Source organism: Centropristis striata, chromosome 20 (genome assembly GCF_030273125.1).
Source record: "Centropristis striata isolate RG_2023a ecotype Rhode Island chromosome 20, C.striata_1.0, whole genome shotgun sequence".
NCBI classification, from domain to species: domain Eukaryota; kingdom Metazoa; phylum Chordata; class Actinopteri; order Perciformes; family Serranidae; genus Centropristis; species Centropristis striata.
Window position 1 is genome coordinate 9,099,495 of NC_081536.1, and position 18,616 is coordinate 9,118,110.

General features: G+C 38.6%; 2 protein-coding genes across 2 annotated transcripts; both read right to left on the reverse strand.

The window, feature by feature from the left end:
• Nucleotides 1-1,425: 1,425 nt before the first annotated feature.
• Nucleotides 1,426-4,795, reverse strand: prr18 (proline rich 18). Its single transcript, XM_059359375.1, has one exon. The coding sequence runs from the start codon at nucleotides 3,051-3,053 to the stop codon at nucleotides 2,121-2,123; it is 933 nt and encodes a 310-aa protein (XP_059215358.1). The 5' UTR covers nucleotides 3,054-4,795; the 3' UTR covers nucleotides 1,426-2,120.
• A 1,262-nt stretch (nucleotides 4,796-6,057) lies between these two features.
• On the reverse strand, nucleotides 6,058-17,407 carry sft2d1 (SFT2 domain containing 1). Its single transcript, XM_059359748.1, has 8 exons — nucleotides 17,199-17,407; nucleotides 16,322-16,408; nucleotides 15,379-15,461; nucleotides 12,563-12,644; nucleotides 12,098-12,133; nucleotides 11,937-11,995; nucleotides 8,625-8,654; nucleotides 6,058-6,459 (listed from the first exon to the last, which is right to left on the reverse strand). The coding sequence occupies exons 1-8, from the start codon at nucleotides 17,262-17,264 to the stop codon at nucleotides 6,420-6,422; spliced, it is 483 nt and encodes a 160-aa protein (XP_059215731.1). The 5' UTR covers nucleotides 17,265-17,407; the 3' UTR covers nucleotides 6,058-6,419.
• Between the last annotated feature and the right edge of the window lie 1,209 nt (nucleotides 17,408-18,616).

The following is an 18,616-nucleotide window of genomic DNA, read 5'->3' on the forward strand; positions in this document are numbered from 1 at the left end:
AAAGTGTACAACACTCTGTAAAACTCTGGTTACCAAGTTACACAGAACAATGCAAAAGAGTCTAAGCTGATTGCAGGGAACATTCATGCTGTGCACACAAGCACACATATTTTAAATATGTTTGTGAGCCTGCATGAAAATTTAACCCTCATAACAACATGTTTAAGGACTGCTGACTGGGGTCCCTGGAGGCCCCACGAATAAATTACTGTAAGAAACAACCATCTTAACAGAAATGTTCACTTATTTCTTCTCAGAACACTCTTAGTTATGATATTATTGTAATTTGAGGGGAAAACATTCTAGGAAAGTTACAGTTGATTTGCATTATGTGTAAAACAAAAAATAAACAGAAAACAGGAGGGCATCTGCTTCTGCTGCATCTGTCTCCTTCCAAATGAGTGACAGAGTACCTCTAGCCCCCTGATAGTTTGGGATGCTTTAAATTAGGACAAGTTGTTTTATCTATCTATCTATTCAATTTTATCTGTTAAAAAGACAGAATTGGTTCTTTTGTATTGGTCCTCTGGCACCCCAATACATTGGTATTAAAATAGCATTAACTGAAATAAAAAAATGACGTGAAGTACTTTACAACAAACTGATTTTTGATAAAATCATAAAAATTGAAACAAGAATAATGCATCTGTGAGATGACAGAAAGTAAACCTCTAGGCTCTGCCTCAGAGTTAATTTGTGTCCAAGGCTTGCATGATTGCTGTGTCCTTCAAAGTTTCATTTGACTGGTTTTATGGTCAGAGAAGAAGAGAACAAACCAAGAAGAAAAGCATGTTTTTATGGCATGTCTTTTTAACTCGGGTTTATTGTGATTTTTGTTGTTGTTTTTGCAACAGAAAAATAAGTACGAGTTTGTTTTTTAAGCTCTCAGTTGGTCCCTGACCAGCTGTTTCTCTCTGAGCAGTACATGAAGTCCATCACCACTTATAGAATTAAAGCAGCTCTTTGTAGCTCAGTGAGAACCACATGAGTATGGGAATGTGAGGATTAAGTTAAAACTGGGGAAAGCTTTGCTGCAAATTATATGGCACATCAGAAAAAGTTATCTCCCAGATATTTAGAATAACTCATCTCTGCTCATCTCTAGTAGCTACATGCATTGTTTTGTTTGATGACAAACAGACTGGATGTAATTTCCTGAAGGGATCATGCACCTGGGCCCCATAGTACACTGGTCAACCCTGCTTAGCAGGAAATCTAAGAAGCTTACAACACTAATGCCCAAATGGCCTCAGGTAGCTACAGTACAGTTGCAACAAAAGAGCCTTTAAAATACAGTCTGGGAAGTGGCCAGAAGTGTCAAAGAAATGTGAATGACTGCAAATCAGCATCATGTAACAGAATTATTCCAGAGGCACAAACACAAATCAGCTTTTAAAGGATTTAAAAGGCTCAGTGACACTTGCATAATTGGAAAAAACAATTTTACTTCAAATGGCATCAGCTGAGAAAACATTTGACAGTACAAATATTTAGTAAATATTAAATACTGTACATTGCTGATAGACCCCTACAAAGGGTATGACCCTCTTATTAGAGGAAAAATAAACAGTCCAGTTTGGTTTCAGCAGCAGGCGCATGGAAAGAAAAACCCTGTTGTTGACAGCTTATTGTTCTCCTGCACAAAGGAACGGTTTCACGTCCCTTTACGCAAACCCCTCTGCCAATCCACTGGCGCCCCACTGAAAACAAAAACCATGTGCAAAGGACGAGAATATTAAGGTATTCAGTTCAAACTTTAACAAAACATTAAACAGGCATTAAACTGGCAAAACAACATCCCTGTGAACCATAAGAAGCACTGCTGGCTGCAATGGAGCTTTAAAATCAGATTTTGTAGATTAGAATGTCAAATTTCTTCATATTCAAATACAATACTCATTTATTTTCTTCTATAAGTGTAATTTTCGTGACAGCTGTTTTGGTAAATATCTCCCAAACAAATTGACATTCCTTTGGAGTGGATTTTCTCCCTCATGTGTTAAATTTACAAGATTCACATTAAGATGCCATGGCAGCAGGCCTACATCGGTGCACACATTTCATGAGTCCATCATCTCTTCAGTCTGCTGTTTAAAAACTGAAATATCGCAAGTCAGGTGTCAGCAGCCTTTAAGGTGCGGGAGTGCAGAAAGTTTGTCGACTTTTCCCAAAGCAGCAGCATTCTCGACCCCTTTGAGCCACTCTTTACATTTCCTCACTACAGTCTCATCCACGTCTCCGTCCTCTTCCTCGTACTCCACATCGTCGTACTTGTATTGATCGTTCAAAAGAGATATTTTAACGATGGCGGTGATGTCCTGCTCGGCGCTTTCCGCTTTGGCGACGGGAGCGCAGCCCTTGGACGCTCCGTGCGCCTTTTTGGATGGAAAAACTCGCCTGTGCCGGAAGTCCGCGGAGGCGCAACATTTCTGCTGCTTTGCCATCATCTGCTTTTCTAGATTGCGTTTTTGGATGACAAGAATGGCTTCAGGGGTGAGACTGAGAGTAAACTGGATCTCCTTCTTCCCTTCCTCTTTGCCTTGGAGGTGTCTGGCGGAGTCCATGGAGCTGGAGCGCCTTACTCCTTCAGATGAGTCCTGAGGTTTGGGTACCGACAGCCAGGAGCTCTTGCCCTGCGTCTCCTGGCCGGCACCGGCCTTCTGAGCTGACGGGCTTTTAGTCTTTTCTTGCTTTCGCCCCAAATTCCTTAAATTCGCCGATGTCCAAGAAGAGGACTGCTTCTCCTTATCGGAGCCCGTTTTCTCTCCGCCGGATTTGCTGGTGAGCTCAGTGTGAGGAGGCACTCCGTTGGCTTTCTTTTTCCCGAATAGTTCCCTGCCAGGAGAGGAGATCCGCTGGTGGAGGCTGATAGGCGGAAAAGGCATCTTGTGGCTGGAAGTGATCAGGATACAAAAACGTGCAAATGTCCAAAGTGCAGACGACGAGGAAGCCCTGCGCAAAGCGACGAGCGGCGCATCATCCAACAGCGAGGTGGAGGGAGGCTGGAGTGCACCTGTTGTCCACTCTGACTGGAGTTCAACTGGTGCACGCATGCACGGCCTGGCTGCTTTATGATGGAGCAGGCAAGAAGGCGTGGTCAGAAGAAGCGGCAAACAAAGCCAGGAAAAAACTGTGGTGATGTCATTTCATCATTCCCAATAACTTCCTGAAGCGATGAGCGACATCCAGCTCATGTTCCCCTCATCTTTTCTCACAGCGCCTCTCTGCTGGCAACACAAATATTCTAACTATTCAAGAGATAAAAATGTGATACGACTGGATTGGTATATTTCTTACTTTAAAGTGACCACAGGTATCTGGTTTAATTTTTAGCCTAATTTTAAGAATTAAATTATATCTTTAAAATGGAAGAATTCATTGAGAATATAGCAGCAAATCGTCAGCAACTTCCGACTACAGTCCCGGTTTTGTACAAAGTTTTACTGAAAGGTTTCTCATCATTAAACACATGGTGAGACATGTTTACAGCATGCACACGTTTGGACCATAAATTGAGAAAAACAAAATGTGCAGTCCTAATTTTTAACTCACATTCTTCAGTTACAGTTAATCATCTAGCCTACAAGAAACTGATATTTAGATGGATATTTTTATAAATTACGTGTCCACAGGTGTTGGTTTATCAGGTTAACTTAATGTGACTTGTTTCAGGCCTATTTAAGGATTAAATAGTCACAAATTTAATGGAAAACGAAGCAGAAGAAAAACAGCATTTCTTGAAGCAGTCCTAATTTCAGCCTATGCACACATGGTAAAGATGTCTCTTTAATTATTAATATTAATTATATTAATATTGTATGAATTCTCATGATTTTTTTCTTAATCTCAAGTACAATACTACACCATGTGAATTGCAATTACCCTGTAGAATTAACCAGTGCATAAGTAAAATATGTATAGTGCATAATATAGCTATTTAATTTTTATTTTGTCTGTTTTTTTTGTTGTTGTCATATTATTGTGTTTCATCATTTTTATTTGCTTCTTTTTTACCTTTGACCTGTTGTAAAAGGTAAATCTTATCATTTTTAAGACTGGTCTTTTAATAGGATGTGTAAAAGTACAACTTAATGTATGCTAAGTTTTATATGCTGCCTTAACCAATAAAGTAGGCCTATAGCGGCACAGATATGGTCATAAAAATCGTATTTGGTCCATGGTGCTGTAAGATAACCCTGTCTGTCCTTGAACTAACAAAACATGTCAGTCAATATAGTCTCAGATATCAATTAACTGATGTATGTTGATGGTTTTGTTGTTGTTCTTTCAGCCATGTAGCCTATGAAAGACATTCAGGGGAAAACACAAATAGTCTACAATATTGATTTCTCCTTCTTTCTGCTGTTATCTGCACTTTCACGCAGACAGTTCTGCAATTGATTCGATGTGATTTTGTTTCCCTCAGTGTAGGGTGTAAGAGGAAATCAATATTTCCTTCCAAATCTATGGTTTTTAGACTGTTTATGTGATATCGCCTGAGGATGTCGAGAATGTGAAACATTTATTATTTAGTTGCTCTAGTGATATCAATATGAAGAATTCAAGCAAAATAAATCATTAATAGAGTACAAATGATTTGCTTTAAAGACAGGACAGGACAGGCCAAAGGCAATCCTAAGTAAGACTTGGAATCAATTCTGTCCGACAGCCCCCTGGACTTACCCTTGGAATAAACATAATGGCATGAATTGTTATGTATTAATTTTTACAAGATGAGCTGGAGCGTTAAGCTGAAGGGGAAACAGAGACTTGTGTTTCAGTACTTGTTGTGGCGTGGGATCCCTCTCTGCTCTGACATAACAATGGATTAGATGTAATAAAAAGGAAACAGTTGGGAGACTCTAACAGATTGCCGGGGTCAGGGGTACTTCCCCTTCATCCTCAAACTTCGGTGTAATCCAAAAATAGCGAGCAAAAAAAAAAAAAACGGTCACAAAACAACCCTTCACTCAAAATAATTATTTTATCCTCAAGATTAATTGCTCAAGGATTTGCTGGGTCTCCGCCCAAGTTAGTTGAACAAGCACCGAGGGGAGATTTTGTCCATGCTAATCCACCACTACCGCCACGTTATACAAGCTCCTAATGAAACTATGTGGGGGCTGCACAACAGGAAGTGCAATGTTGTTATTCAGTTGCATCAAGCAGAAAGAAACCTGGAGGCATGTTGGTTAAACCTTTAGCAAATCCTGCAGCTAAACAGGATGTTATGGGATTTATGTGGTTATTGATTCATAAAACTGTTTTTAAAACTTTTTTTTTTCACAATCTGTGGATGGATCCATGACTGACTGCCGTTCCAAGGTTTTCTATAAGATAAAAAAAAAGCACACCTCCTCATCTGGATAATGTGAACATGTGCAGCACACATGGGGGGAAGGCTGAGGTTATGAATCTTCCGGAGGAGGTTGCCATGACGACCACATCCTCAAAGGCTATGCCATCATGCTGAAGCAATATAGGGACCTCGATGCAAGCTATTCTGGGTTATTAGGTCACATCAAAATCACAATGCTCAGAAAAGCGTAATTAACGGTGTTATTGCTACATCTGGCAGGAAATCACATCTAAAGAGGAGAAGCCATTTAAATATAATTTGATGAGCTGGGGGGGAGGGGGGGGGGGGGCAGGTGTGTTCAAATACACATACAGATGAACAGACTAGACAGGAGCTTCTTCTTCTTTTTTTTTTTTTTAATCTCTTTAGCTGGAAAAACCTCAAAAGAGCTGTGGATATCATACATCCAAGTGCATCATCAGTGAAGCTGTGCCTCAATTGCCGAAGGGAAAATAATCATATATAAACATGGATAAACATGAGAGCCTCTTTATACATCAGTGCCTCGCACACAGGCAGAAACCTGAGAGACAATGTGTTTAAATAATGTTTGAATGTAAGAAGTCAGAAAACTGTTTAAAAATCCAGAAGAAAATGGAATATCACACTGTTTAAGATGTAAATATGTATTGTTGGTCAATGTCAATATATATATATATATATATATATATATATATATATATATATATATATATATATACATATATACATATATACACACACACAATGTAAAGGCACTTGTTTTGAAAATTATGGTAAAGTCAAAATAATATCCCTGCACTTAAACTGTATAAAATCCTCAGAAAACATATGAAAATCTTTAAATATATTAAGCATTAAAGGCACGCGTTTCTCTCACATCAAAAGCAAAAGAGAAGTGTTATAATCTGATTATAGTTATAGACCTTCAGCTAGACTTAAAAAGCGAGAATTCACAGTATGAAACAAGCCATAGTAAAAATCTTGAGATACGGTATATAAACAACATGGATGTATATTTTACAGAGGCACTGTTCTTGCAGTTTGCATATCAGGACCAGTGTTCACAAACTGTGGAGTCCTATGTCACACAGGTTGTGAAGCATTTCATCACAGCATCCCTGTAGGAAAAAAAAGAAGAAATTATGTTATAATCAATGTAAAAGGAAAAGAAAAAGAAGAAAAAGGAATAAAGGAATGTTGTTCTAAAGAAATAAATACAACGGAGGCATAATTCTGTCATGCGTACACAATTAAAAGCGACAAAAAAGCACTTCCACCCTTTGTTACGATGATTCGGGTGGGGCTCGTCATGAATAAGTGAGTGTGTTTTGGCGGGGAAGCACCACATGTTCAGAGTGATGGGGGCTCCCTTTCTCCAGGTACTCTGTGCTGAGGGATGATGCAATACGAGCGATTGCCATGGTAACCACACATCGCCTTTCCGTTTCCCCCCTCGCACCGTTTGCTCTTGCCAATGGTGTGTTGCTATGCAGACTTCGCCTCTAGCCACAGTCGAATTTCGGTGGAGGAGGTGTGAAACCAGTCAAGGTTAAAAGGAGAAGGGGGGATCATAAGCAGTCTGAGAGGGAGGAGGGGAGGTCGGTGGACACACGGGAGACTTGCTCCTTCAAATGCTCTGGTTTGTTCCTCTGATGTAAAAGAAACAACAGCAGAAGCCTCACGTTCTTCCTCTCTTACAGCCTGAGGTTTATTTTTATATAATCACTTGAGGCTTGATGCTATTTTTGCTTCTTCAAAAACTGCATGAATAAATGATCAGTTTTTGGACACTTTCCCCCCCATTTCTGATTTAATTTCAAAGCAACAGTATAATAAAAGCACTGTGGAAAGTGCACATGCAGCAGGTTTTAGTAGCCTGGTCTGAGAGGTTATAAATAGGCAACCAGGTAAAATACATTAAAGGATCAAGTCCGTTGGCCATGTGGCGTTGTGACCAGACAGGTATCAGTTTGTTTTATCACACACCGGAATAAGGAGGGACTGCAGATTAATGCTTTTTAATGTGTCGCTCAGAGGGATAAAGGTCTGTGATGAAAATATGCAGCTCTCTAACAACATGGCAAACAATAAAGAGATCAATTTTAAGATCTAAATTAAATGAAAAATGGATTAAAGTAAGAAGCTTAAGGAGAGGGGACAATCATGTGTTGACGAAAATATAATAACAAAGGAGTAACAAATGAGTTAGTGATGATCAGGATTGTAATGGAGAGCCCAAAATGTAGAAGTCAACTTTGCATTTCTCTAAAGGAATTTGGTTTTTGGAAGGGTGGCACGGGAAAAAGGCCTTTGTCCCAGCTTTGTATTGTTGTTAGCATTTGTGTTGGGGGAGGGGAAACTCGGGGTGGTTATGGGACGTCTCTCAGCTGTCAGGACGGATTATAGGGTCGCCCAAATACACAGGGCACTTAGTGGGGGGGCTGCATGGAGGCTGTGGACCTCTCACCAAATGAGACATAACCCTGCTTACAGCTGGACTGACAAAACAACATCACACCTCATGCTTGGCTTGGAGAAGGCACTGAGGTAGTAAACCATATGGGACAATTTGAGCACTGAACCTCTGAATACAGGCCAATATATTCTTCAAATTTAAATTATTTACTGTGGTGTACTGTGAAGAAAAAAGAAAAATCAATCGCTGTAAGATTTTACTGCTGTTAGGCCCTTTATCGCATATTATCCATCATAAAGACAAAGCAAGTAACCTGTGAGAAAGACGGTCATGTGACAAGGAGATTTTTATCCTTGTCCCTCATGCAGGACAGCCTATTTGATCTAATCAAAATGTTGCATTGTGCTTTAACCCCACAGAGCTTAACATAAGCTCATCACAAGTATAAAAGCTGCATGGGGAGAGGAATATTTTGGCGAATCTGGCTGAAAGAGCATTATTCCATATGAAATGATTTCATTTAGATATTATGGATAAAGAAAATAGCGTCACAGGGCTAAAGCACAGAGGAGTGTGAAACAACAAGCTGCCATTTGCCTGACACTAAGTGCCTGCAGCAGTAGTAGGGGGGATTACAGCCATATGGTGGAGGCAAACAGTGTTTGGAGGTAATGAAAACATGTTTTCATTGAAGGGCAGCTCATAATATTCTCTCCAGTTTGTTGTGTGCAGCAGTGAGACAGGGTATTGTTGAGATATAAATGGTAGCCCTTATATATTCTCAATTCAGTAAGCAACACATACAACTGAACATAACATGAAGGAGAGATGCACCTTAAGGTGCAGACATAAATCATGTTGTCTTACCTGGCAAATGGAATGTAAGAGATGCTATACCTGAAACAGAAAAATAAGAAAAACAATCAGGGTGAGGGGACAATGACGAGTTACAGAAGAATGTATTCATTTATTATGAGACATGCCATTAGTATTTATTTAAAATCATGTGATTGGAGCCAAACTGATATTGATATATTTTTGGGCTGATGCAGATTTTAGGGAGTAGAAAATTCTGACATCAATATATAGGTTGATAGTCTCAAGTTACTTTTCATTAGTGTTTGTTGGTAATGTGTAATTTTAGAGCATGGTGACTTGTTATTGCTTAGCTGGTTAAATGTTTTAACCATAAGTGAGTTGGGTGTTCTTGATGCAAGTTGTACTACAGTGATTTGAAGTTCTTGTCCACTGTGTTGAATGACAATATAGGGTTGACATAAATGACCAAAGTATCTTTTTCTTATATTCTGAAAGAAATTCTGTATATCTGTACACATTTGTAACAAGTATGTAGATATATCACTAATTTAGATCTTGATAACATTGGCCGTACGATTCATCAGTCTGTCTCTATATGTGATGAACTTAATGTGTGTCTTAGATCACTTCAAAGTTGGATTTGTTTTCCATGCTGTACAGCAACAAAAGTGTAACATTCAAAAAACGTTTCACCATTACATAGACGGTTCAAGATGACTTAAAGACCACTTCGAGCACATTTTCAAGTAATTAAACATGTATTTGGCATAACTGGAAATCCCAGGATATTAACTTAAAGTTCTAGTGTTATTTAATAATGTTCGTCTATAGTCATGTGATTGTAATGATGTGTTGTCTAAGGGATTATAGATTAAAGGCCAAAAATAACACCACAAATAAAGCAAAACCATGAGCAACACACTAAAATGTAAAATATGCGTTCAAAGGCTCCATCAGGCAGTAATCATTGGACTGAAGGGGCTTTTATGTCTCTCAGCAAAGGGATTAACCAAACGTGATTGTGAATGAGTTGGATACAGTGTAATCTCTGCACTAATGATTCCAGACGGATTGGTAGCTAAATACTGAGTTAAACAAAAACACAAAATGATTACAGCTGAAGTTGAGAACCAAAAAATCCCCGATCAAACACCTAACGTATTTAAAATATGTAAGGAATCTGGTATAACAGTTGAATGATTAACTACAGCCCAACCCAAGCATGACTGGCATCTTATTTGATCACAAGTTAGCAGGAAATCCTCATCTGTGAGGTTAAGCAGAGCCGTGACAAGCACTGTACACATCTCAAGGATGTTCTGAATGTCTAAACTCAAAAAGTAAATCAAACAAGCAAGTTAAGTAAATATATATCTGTGCTGTTTCTTCTAGTAAACTTCCTACTGGCTGCTAAGGTCTTTATTGAGTCAGTGTCAGTCCGTAGTGTTTCAGAGTCATATGGTCACTTCAGTGAACTCAGCCTGAGGACTGGACTTTGCCCACCACCATGTGTGGATCAGTGGCGACGTCTTATTAAAGAACCACCTTCACACAGACGTCTGAGCGCCTGCGTGGGAGTGCACTATGCCCCCGGTCTGTTAAGAATGAGCTCGATATGTGTGACTTGTGGTAACCATGGTGATGCCTCAGAGAACGCAGGCAGAGCGGAAGTGAATGTACAACATGTAGGTGCAAAAGCAGTATGAGGCCAACACAGTTTTGCTCAGTGATGCACTGAAATTGTTCTCCTGAGCTGCTGGGGGTTTGTGTTTCCATGCACATTCACACACTGAATGTCTTTTGTTACTGCTGTGCAAATATGTTCAAATTAATGAACATACAAGTGCTGACATGCCCATACACATCACTCACAGGTCTTATTACTCACTGCTACATTGGAGCTTAACCCCACTGACCTCATTACCTCAGCCAACCAGGTACAGTAAACACTTTGGTTTGTGTCTCTGTCTGTCAGCAGGATTACAGAAAAAACAACTGGCCCAATTTTCATGAAACGTAGTAAAAGGGTGTAGCATGGGCCAAGGAAAACCCCATTTTATTTTGGAGCAAATCCAGGTCACGAGGTGGACCCAAATGATATTTTTGTAACATTGCGAAATTCGGCATGGCCTTGGCATAGGTCTGGGCCCTGACAGCCCAAATAGTTATGTTATATTTTTCACATTAAATCAATTGATTATGTCTAAGAAATGTCAGAAAACACACCAAAAAGATTTTTGTTAAAAATCACAATATCTGAGAGTCTAAGGTTGGTTTGTCTGACCAACTGTGCAAAATTTAAAGACATTCAACTTACAATGCTACAAATCTGAAAAAGCAACACCTTCTCACATTCTTCATCAATTACTTAATTAATTATCCAATTTATTGCTGATCAAAATTATGGTTTGTTCAACAGAGCAGAGCTGATTAAAATTTTCAAACTAGGCGGTGTCAAATACAATGTGACACAAGTTCAGTATACAGAAGTGGAGGAAATAACAAAAAAACCCTTTGGATTTTGGAAATTAAATGTTGTGAATCAATCTAAGAGTAAAAAATTAGGTGCTTTTACATATACAAGTAAAGTCAAGTAGAAGTTCAATCATCCCTAGAGGGGAATCTTGTTGGACATAAAAATTATTTAAGTCTTTTTTTTTTTTTTTTTTAAACATACTTTTTAAAGAAACTATCTAACTAATTAGAGACCCAAAGGTGCCATGTAGTCTCAATAGGCAACTGACTTGTGGTTTTAGTAATAGTAATGGTCTCAGATCGCTGCCACAATAGTTGGCAGTGACTCTGTCTTGTGTGTAAACAACTCAGCCAGTGACACCTGTCTGTGTCAACATCTCCAAGTAGGTCCACACTGATCCTGGCACCACCTCTTCCTTTACAGGCCAAATATATACTGACCTACTGCACCTTGATGTCTGACAACCTACCTACTAGCCTTCTTACAAGATGACTGACTCAAGATCAACTAGATGTCAATGACTGCTCAAGGAAATTGGGGCAAACCAATGTGGTATTACATTATATGTACATATTACCTGAAAATATATGTTGCTTGAAAACGATGGGTTACGGTAAGATTCAGGTATAATGAGAAGTGAGAAAATGACTGTTTTTAATCTATTTTAACCACTTATAGATTTAGCCATACACGTGCCAGTCGGAGTAAGTCAGCTTAAAGCAACAGCAGTGTGATTAACTCTATACACGGACATTTAATGCAAGGCAAAGCAGCTGGAGCAAAGTTCTCCATCACGGAAAGACTGCTTCATCTGAGTAAGTGTGAGTGATGAGTAAATTAATCACCAACTGTGCTACAGTAGAGAGAGCGCTGGTCACACTTACCAGGTCATTGCCAAAAACTGCAAGATACAGAAGATGATAGCCAGCCCTTTTTTATGCCACTGTAAAAGAAAATACAACACGGTTATTCTAATGGGAGAAAACACAACACTTAAACAATAAAGGCTGTAACTAGCTTTAAAAATAATGTATCAGCTACTTACCCAAAACACTGCACAAAGAGTTAGGACAAGGCAGAGCTGGCAAAAGAAGAAATGAATGGTTATCTACTTTTAAGAATGATGTTTGTTGTCTTTTTTTCTAGAATAAAATCTAAATCCGCCAAAAGAAACCATCACTACTGTCAATCTGAAATGTGTTGTCAAGGTAAGTAACTTTAACCTTACAATCCTTTAAGATGACAAGGTGGAGTACTAGACCTTCTAATCCAAAGTCAGAGGGCTACTGACCTTTTACACCTTAGAGTACAGTAGGTGAAAGCTGATTCAATGTAAAGGCATGTGGCCTCATGTAAAGAAGATACAGAGGGGAAAAAGGCAACTACCACCTTCAGTAATAAGGTATGAACTACTTTCCAATATACACAAAGATAAAACATTAAGTTCTAGTAGAATGAAGCATCTGGCTACATTTAAGGTCCAAAGTAACAGTAAAACACATGTATTTACCAGCATAACAATGGTGGCTATCAGTCTTGTTTTTTCAAACATGCGCTTCAGCTGTTTAAGTGGTCCCATTAGGAAGCAGGTGCTTTAAGAAGAACAAAACAGACAAATTATAAACATCAGCAAAAGGGTACATTTACCTGTTGTTTAAAATGTTAGTGCATGGAATTATAGAGAAAATGTTTTGATGGAAAGCGTTCACCCCTGTGGTTAGCTTTATTGCTTTTTTTCAGAGAATAGCCATTAAACAGTGCAGCAAAACTGTGTGCTTGTGTCAAAGAATTGTCTGCTTTCTAAACGCCTCGTTTCCACACAGTTTTGTTTTGTGTCCACAGTTCTGTATATCAGAGATCATGGATGAATAAGAGTGAATCCACTTCAGAATGACACACACAGAGTCAAATAGAAATGAGACATTTTCTTTCACTGTTCAGCATGGTGCATGATGTGTTGATGATGGTTGCCAAAATTATGTATTCCAAAAAGCTTAATATTTGTTATTTCAGTAAGACTCATAAAAATAATGAACTGTACATCAACTGGCTGGGCCACAATGACAGACAAATACACATTCAGCTATGCCTTCATATATAGTATATTCAATATTCTGTTGTGTTAAACATAAAAAAATGAATATTCTGTATTCAGACTTTATGGTTCAGTCAGTTCAGTTCAAAGATAAGATCTTTATTGTCCCTGGAGATGACATTTTATTAGCAGTTGAGGGCTTGCACTACATCCGAGAGGACACGGGACATTAATCACACAGTTACAGCAGAACAGCCAAATAAAATAGTAAGAAAAAAGTATGAAACCATCAGAATGATAGCCACAATAAAGTGCTGCTCAGTACAAATCAAACACATGTATTATACTTGGAACAAAGTGAAAATTGTATTGTTTTTTTTTTACTCCACTGGACATGCATTTCTGCACAGAAGGGAGAAAAACGTGGGTGGTCAGAAGTGTCGCCACCGTAATCAAATTCACACAACATGTTGCAATTATTAAGGAGTAAATATTTCATGCCCAGAACCACGATGACACATTTAAAACCTCCTACATGATGCATGCGTGACGTCAGTAAGTGTAACAAGACAAAGGCTTTCCCCGCTGACGAGGCACGCAGCTCTGGGCTCGCCGGAGCTGAGTGGGTAGAGGGAGTCTGTGTAGCGTCACATCTGTGAGATTAGACACCAGAGAAGTGTGGTGTGTTGACGCAGGCTCCTTCTACTGCTCTGCTGAGAGGGATGGATGCTTTTTATCACCTGACAGACACTAATAATATCCACGCACTATATTACTGCGGATACCACAATGCCATTACTAAATAGGAAACTAATACTGTGTTGTTTAATGTCTAAATATTATTGACAGAAAAGACAATACATGTAAGAGATATATTTATTGTTTTGTTATCTTTTTTTGACACAACCTTGCACCACTTTGGAATGAATGAAGGATCCATTGATGTCCATGTTATATTCTTGCTGTCAAAGTCACACAAACATAAAAATTGCATTAGGCTCCTTAAAATATGACACTGTCTCGCTTTGGGCAACCTGGGCTATGAAAGCGGAATGTGACCCAGTTTCTTGACGCATCTAAGCCCTCTGGACATATGATACCTGAAAATAGAGACTGCCCTGTCTGAAAAAAACCCCTCATCAATGGTTCACTGTCAAAGAAGTCAAAGACATCATGATTAGATTTAGCCCTTGGATTATCTAGACTAAATAATCCATAATGTTGTAACATCCAGTGGGCTGCTGATTCCAACATAAACAATCAGCAGCAGATACAATTCTAATCTTACTTAAACGTTACATTATGATAGCCCAAACTATAAACAATATGGATATGGTTAGCTTATATGCACGTCAGTCCAGCATATTTGAAAGTGTGGGGTCCTTTGCTCCAACTCAAATAATAAGATGAGAGCAAACACCTATGTTTGGTTGACTTGGAAGGACAGGTAGCAAAACAAACAGAAGAAACTGACAGCTAGTCTGTGGTTCCCATTGAGCATTGTCTCTTTATCATGTCCTATTGCATTTAAGCGACATTGGTGTGCTGCCTGGCCACAGAATGAACCGTATAATAACATATAATAACACAATTAAATCAACTAATTAAGTGAATAACCCTTGTGCCTGCTCTGATCAAAATATGCAGTTGTTATTCAGAGGTAAGTATGTCTAACCATATTTTATTAGTAATTACCATTAATTATCACTCTGCTTCTCAAAAAAGTTGCAGCTGTAGGCTGTGGTATTGTCACCACATCCATTTATGATCCAGATTTTATGTTTCGGTTCACTTAATGAATGTGATTGCGGATACATTTTTCTGTTAGTTTAGATTGTAGATCTAAAAATGTATAATTATACTAATGCTAATCTGATTAAATAATGGAGATTATCTTTTTTGCTTTAATCCTATAGTCTGGAACAGAATCGCTACTCGACACTGTTTATCATATCTATATATGCATCATAAAGATATATGAGTAATAACATCACATGGTTCTGGTTCAGGCACTATGCTCCAAACTCTGAGCAACAGGTGGTGAGTGGTAAGGCAGTAATTTGCATGATTACAGCATTTCATGTGCCTTCTTTATAAACATCCTGGAAACAAAACTTGGAGAAATGTGTAGCTGTGCCAGCAACAGAGTAATGTTTTCGTCATAAAGGCAAAATCTTTCAAAGTGTATGAGCCTAGTGTCCTCCTGGCAGGGCTCTATGCCGGTGAGAGAAATATGCAAATACATTACAATTCTCTGTCTGGCAAGTTTGAGCTGGACTGAAGACTCTTACCTGGCAAGAGCTGCGATGTTCCCTAGTGTGTAGAAGACGGCGAAAAGCTTCATACCATTTGGAAGGAAGAGCAGTGCTGAACCCTGATAAAACAGAAAAATAGTCTGTCAGCTACACAGAATAATCTCACCACACTTAAATAAAGGGGTAAAAGCCTGAACTTTAATATGACTGAAGGCTTTTATCTTATGTTATTTTTTAAGGAACCAACAAAAAGAACATGGCCTTTCGTATGGTTTTACTGAAACACAATGGGTGCCCCCTAGTGCCGAAATACACTAAGGCTTTATTTAAGAATCAGTGTGGTTTTATAACCCCTATACATGTTGGATAACTTTCAGTGAGGAAGAGTGAGCATAGAGTATATATTTCACCATGGGAGGGATGACATGCATCTCACAGAAGGAGACAATTCTAGACCTTACTCATTTCTACCGGAAAAGAAAAAGAGTATGGCGCAACTCTGTGGCTTGAGGTAAAAATGTGTTTTAACGTATGAATGTAACTGACATTTGAGGACTTTAATATTCTGTGGTGTAAGGCCTACACTTCTTCTTAAGACTCTTTGTCTGTGTGACAAAGTATTACCAACATGTGCGATCTGTGACAAGACTTCCTGTCATTTGAACTGCAAGCTACACTCTACAAACTGAAAGTTTCAGTTCTTTCCTGACAGCAAGCAAACTTTTTGTGTTAATTAAGAATAAGTGGCATGTGTCAATCACTTTAATCTACATGAGTAAGAGAACAGGAATGTGTCTTGATTATGTTTGCGCTACGCCATGTTAAAAGCTTAAGATTTATAATGCATACGAACCAAACATAGCACAAGAAAAATTAATTTGGACCATTGCCAACAGTATTAATATGTTGTGCATGCTCTACATTCCTATGACTGCACAAAGTCAGACAGAAAATCTGCATTTTCAACGGAGACACTCACGAGTATTGAACACAGGATGCCTCCAGCGAAGCATATGACAAACCATTTCACCCTGGTGCTGTAGCTGAGAGTGCTGGCATCAAGGACCTGGTGAGAACAATGGGAGGATGTCACAAGACAAACCTAATGACCCACAGACTTTCTGCTGGTGATTTAACCATGTTGGCTTTGGCTAAGAAGATAACACCCAGCTACAGTTTTATCTTAAAACACAAAACACACACAGGACAGGGCTACGTAAAAGGCACAAGACACTACTGAGTACACTGAACTTAGGCAAATGAACCAATAAAAACCACATTGTAAAGTAGAACCTGCAAAGAAATGCAGAATTGCAAGCATGGCGGACTCTGGTGTGCCAGAGTGAAACTTTATTACAACTTTAGAAATTATAAAAAGTACCATCAAGTAACATTACAAAAAACAAACATAGCTCAAGTCAAGTCAGTAGCTTACCTCATTTTCTCCTCATCGGAAACGCGTGTAAAAAAGTGTAAATAAACAAACAAATACAATGTATTTAATGCTGACATTAGAATACGAGAGCTAATGTTGACTACAATTGGAAGCTAAACTTAAAAAAAGGAAGGAAAGTGAAACTATTTTGTTAGCTAACGTCTATAGAAGGCTACAGAGCTAACATAAACTGACATTTTTATTAACAAACCCATAGCGTTAGCTTACTTATTAACTACTATAACTAACTCTAAGCAAACAAGACAACTTTAACATTAATGGCAGATATCTGAACAGTAATGCCGTAAAGGAAATGAAACTAACACAATGCTATTTTTATTCATTTTTACCAACTGAACGGTGACATTGCCCACCGTTAGCATTAGCATAGTGCTGTCATCCAGTAAGTAACGTTAGCTACCTGTGAAGTGAGACCCAACTCTTCATTTTCCTCTTGGCCGCTTAACACACGACGGAGCTTGTCCATTGCTGGAGGGTAGCCTGCAAAACGGACAGAAATAAGGAAGTCCGATTTGTATTCTTCCAACGGCTAAGTCTGCTGTTATGTCTGAAACTTTTACTCGCAACCACTAGTGACAAGTTTGACTTCCTGCCTCCTGAACGACGCTCTCTGCGAGAGCTGACTCAGAATCAGTTTGTTTGCAGCCACTACTGATCAAAGTATCGGGGGAGGTGTTTAAAAAACTGACCGCAGATCAGCTGGGCAAGGCAACCACAGAGACCGTTCCTCCCCGGAGATGCCTTTCAGTGCTGTCGGAAATAATGTTATTAAAACAGGATAAACAGAAATGTCGCGCTTTCTTTGGGCTGATTATTTTGTCGTCACACTGTTAAAATAATCGCCTAACACAAAAAACTTCACCAAACGTGTAACATATGACATTTATTGATCATTTCACTCAAAAAGGATGTAACAAAGGATGGCTATTGGCATAGTAATAACACTGTGTGTAAATCATGTAACTTAAGGGAAATAAATGACTTAGGCAATTTTTGAACATGCCTTTGTGATTTAAGCAAGATATGGTAACACTTTATTTTGAAGGTGTCTACATAAGAGTCACACAAGCCTGTCAGAAACATCACATGACAACTATCATGAGCATTAATGTTATAAAAGGCTACTTCAAAGTGTCATTAATGTTCATGACACATCCCATGTCATGTTTATGACACGCTCATGTCACTCTCATGTAGACACCATAGAGTAAAGTGTTACCAATATCAGTGTCAACAATAAAACACTGATAAACTAAACTGATAACTAAACAATCTCCCTCTAGCTCTTCTTTGCTGGGTTCTTATCTGATGCCTATGAATGTGGCAAATTGTGGCAAACAAATGTGGCAAACAAACAAAAAAATTGATAAAAATGACTTAAGCGATTATATTTACAGTGTGACGATATTGTCATCGCATTTTGGTGTGTGACTGGCAGTTGGCGCCTTACATTATTTAAGGCAAATCCTGACTTTAGGAGGAAAAAAATTCTATTTATCAAAATAAAGCAGATACACATCCAATAATTTAATTATGCATTTTACGCTGAATATTTTAGGGCTTGAACACACTAGCATTCATCTGAAAGCCATATAAAATCTTTTTTTTCTCTGCTTATGTTTGCTCATTTTCCTGTTTCACATACTTTTAAGTTACTCACCTCGAGTATTAGCAAATTTACGGTATAAATGTGACCACAGTTTTATGCTCCTGCTTTTCTGTTGCTTTGTCGCCATCCAGTGGAGGTATGATGACACGGCAAGAAACAGATAGCACTGTCAGTACAATGGGGCACGAAGTTCTGTCATGACCATGCTT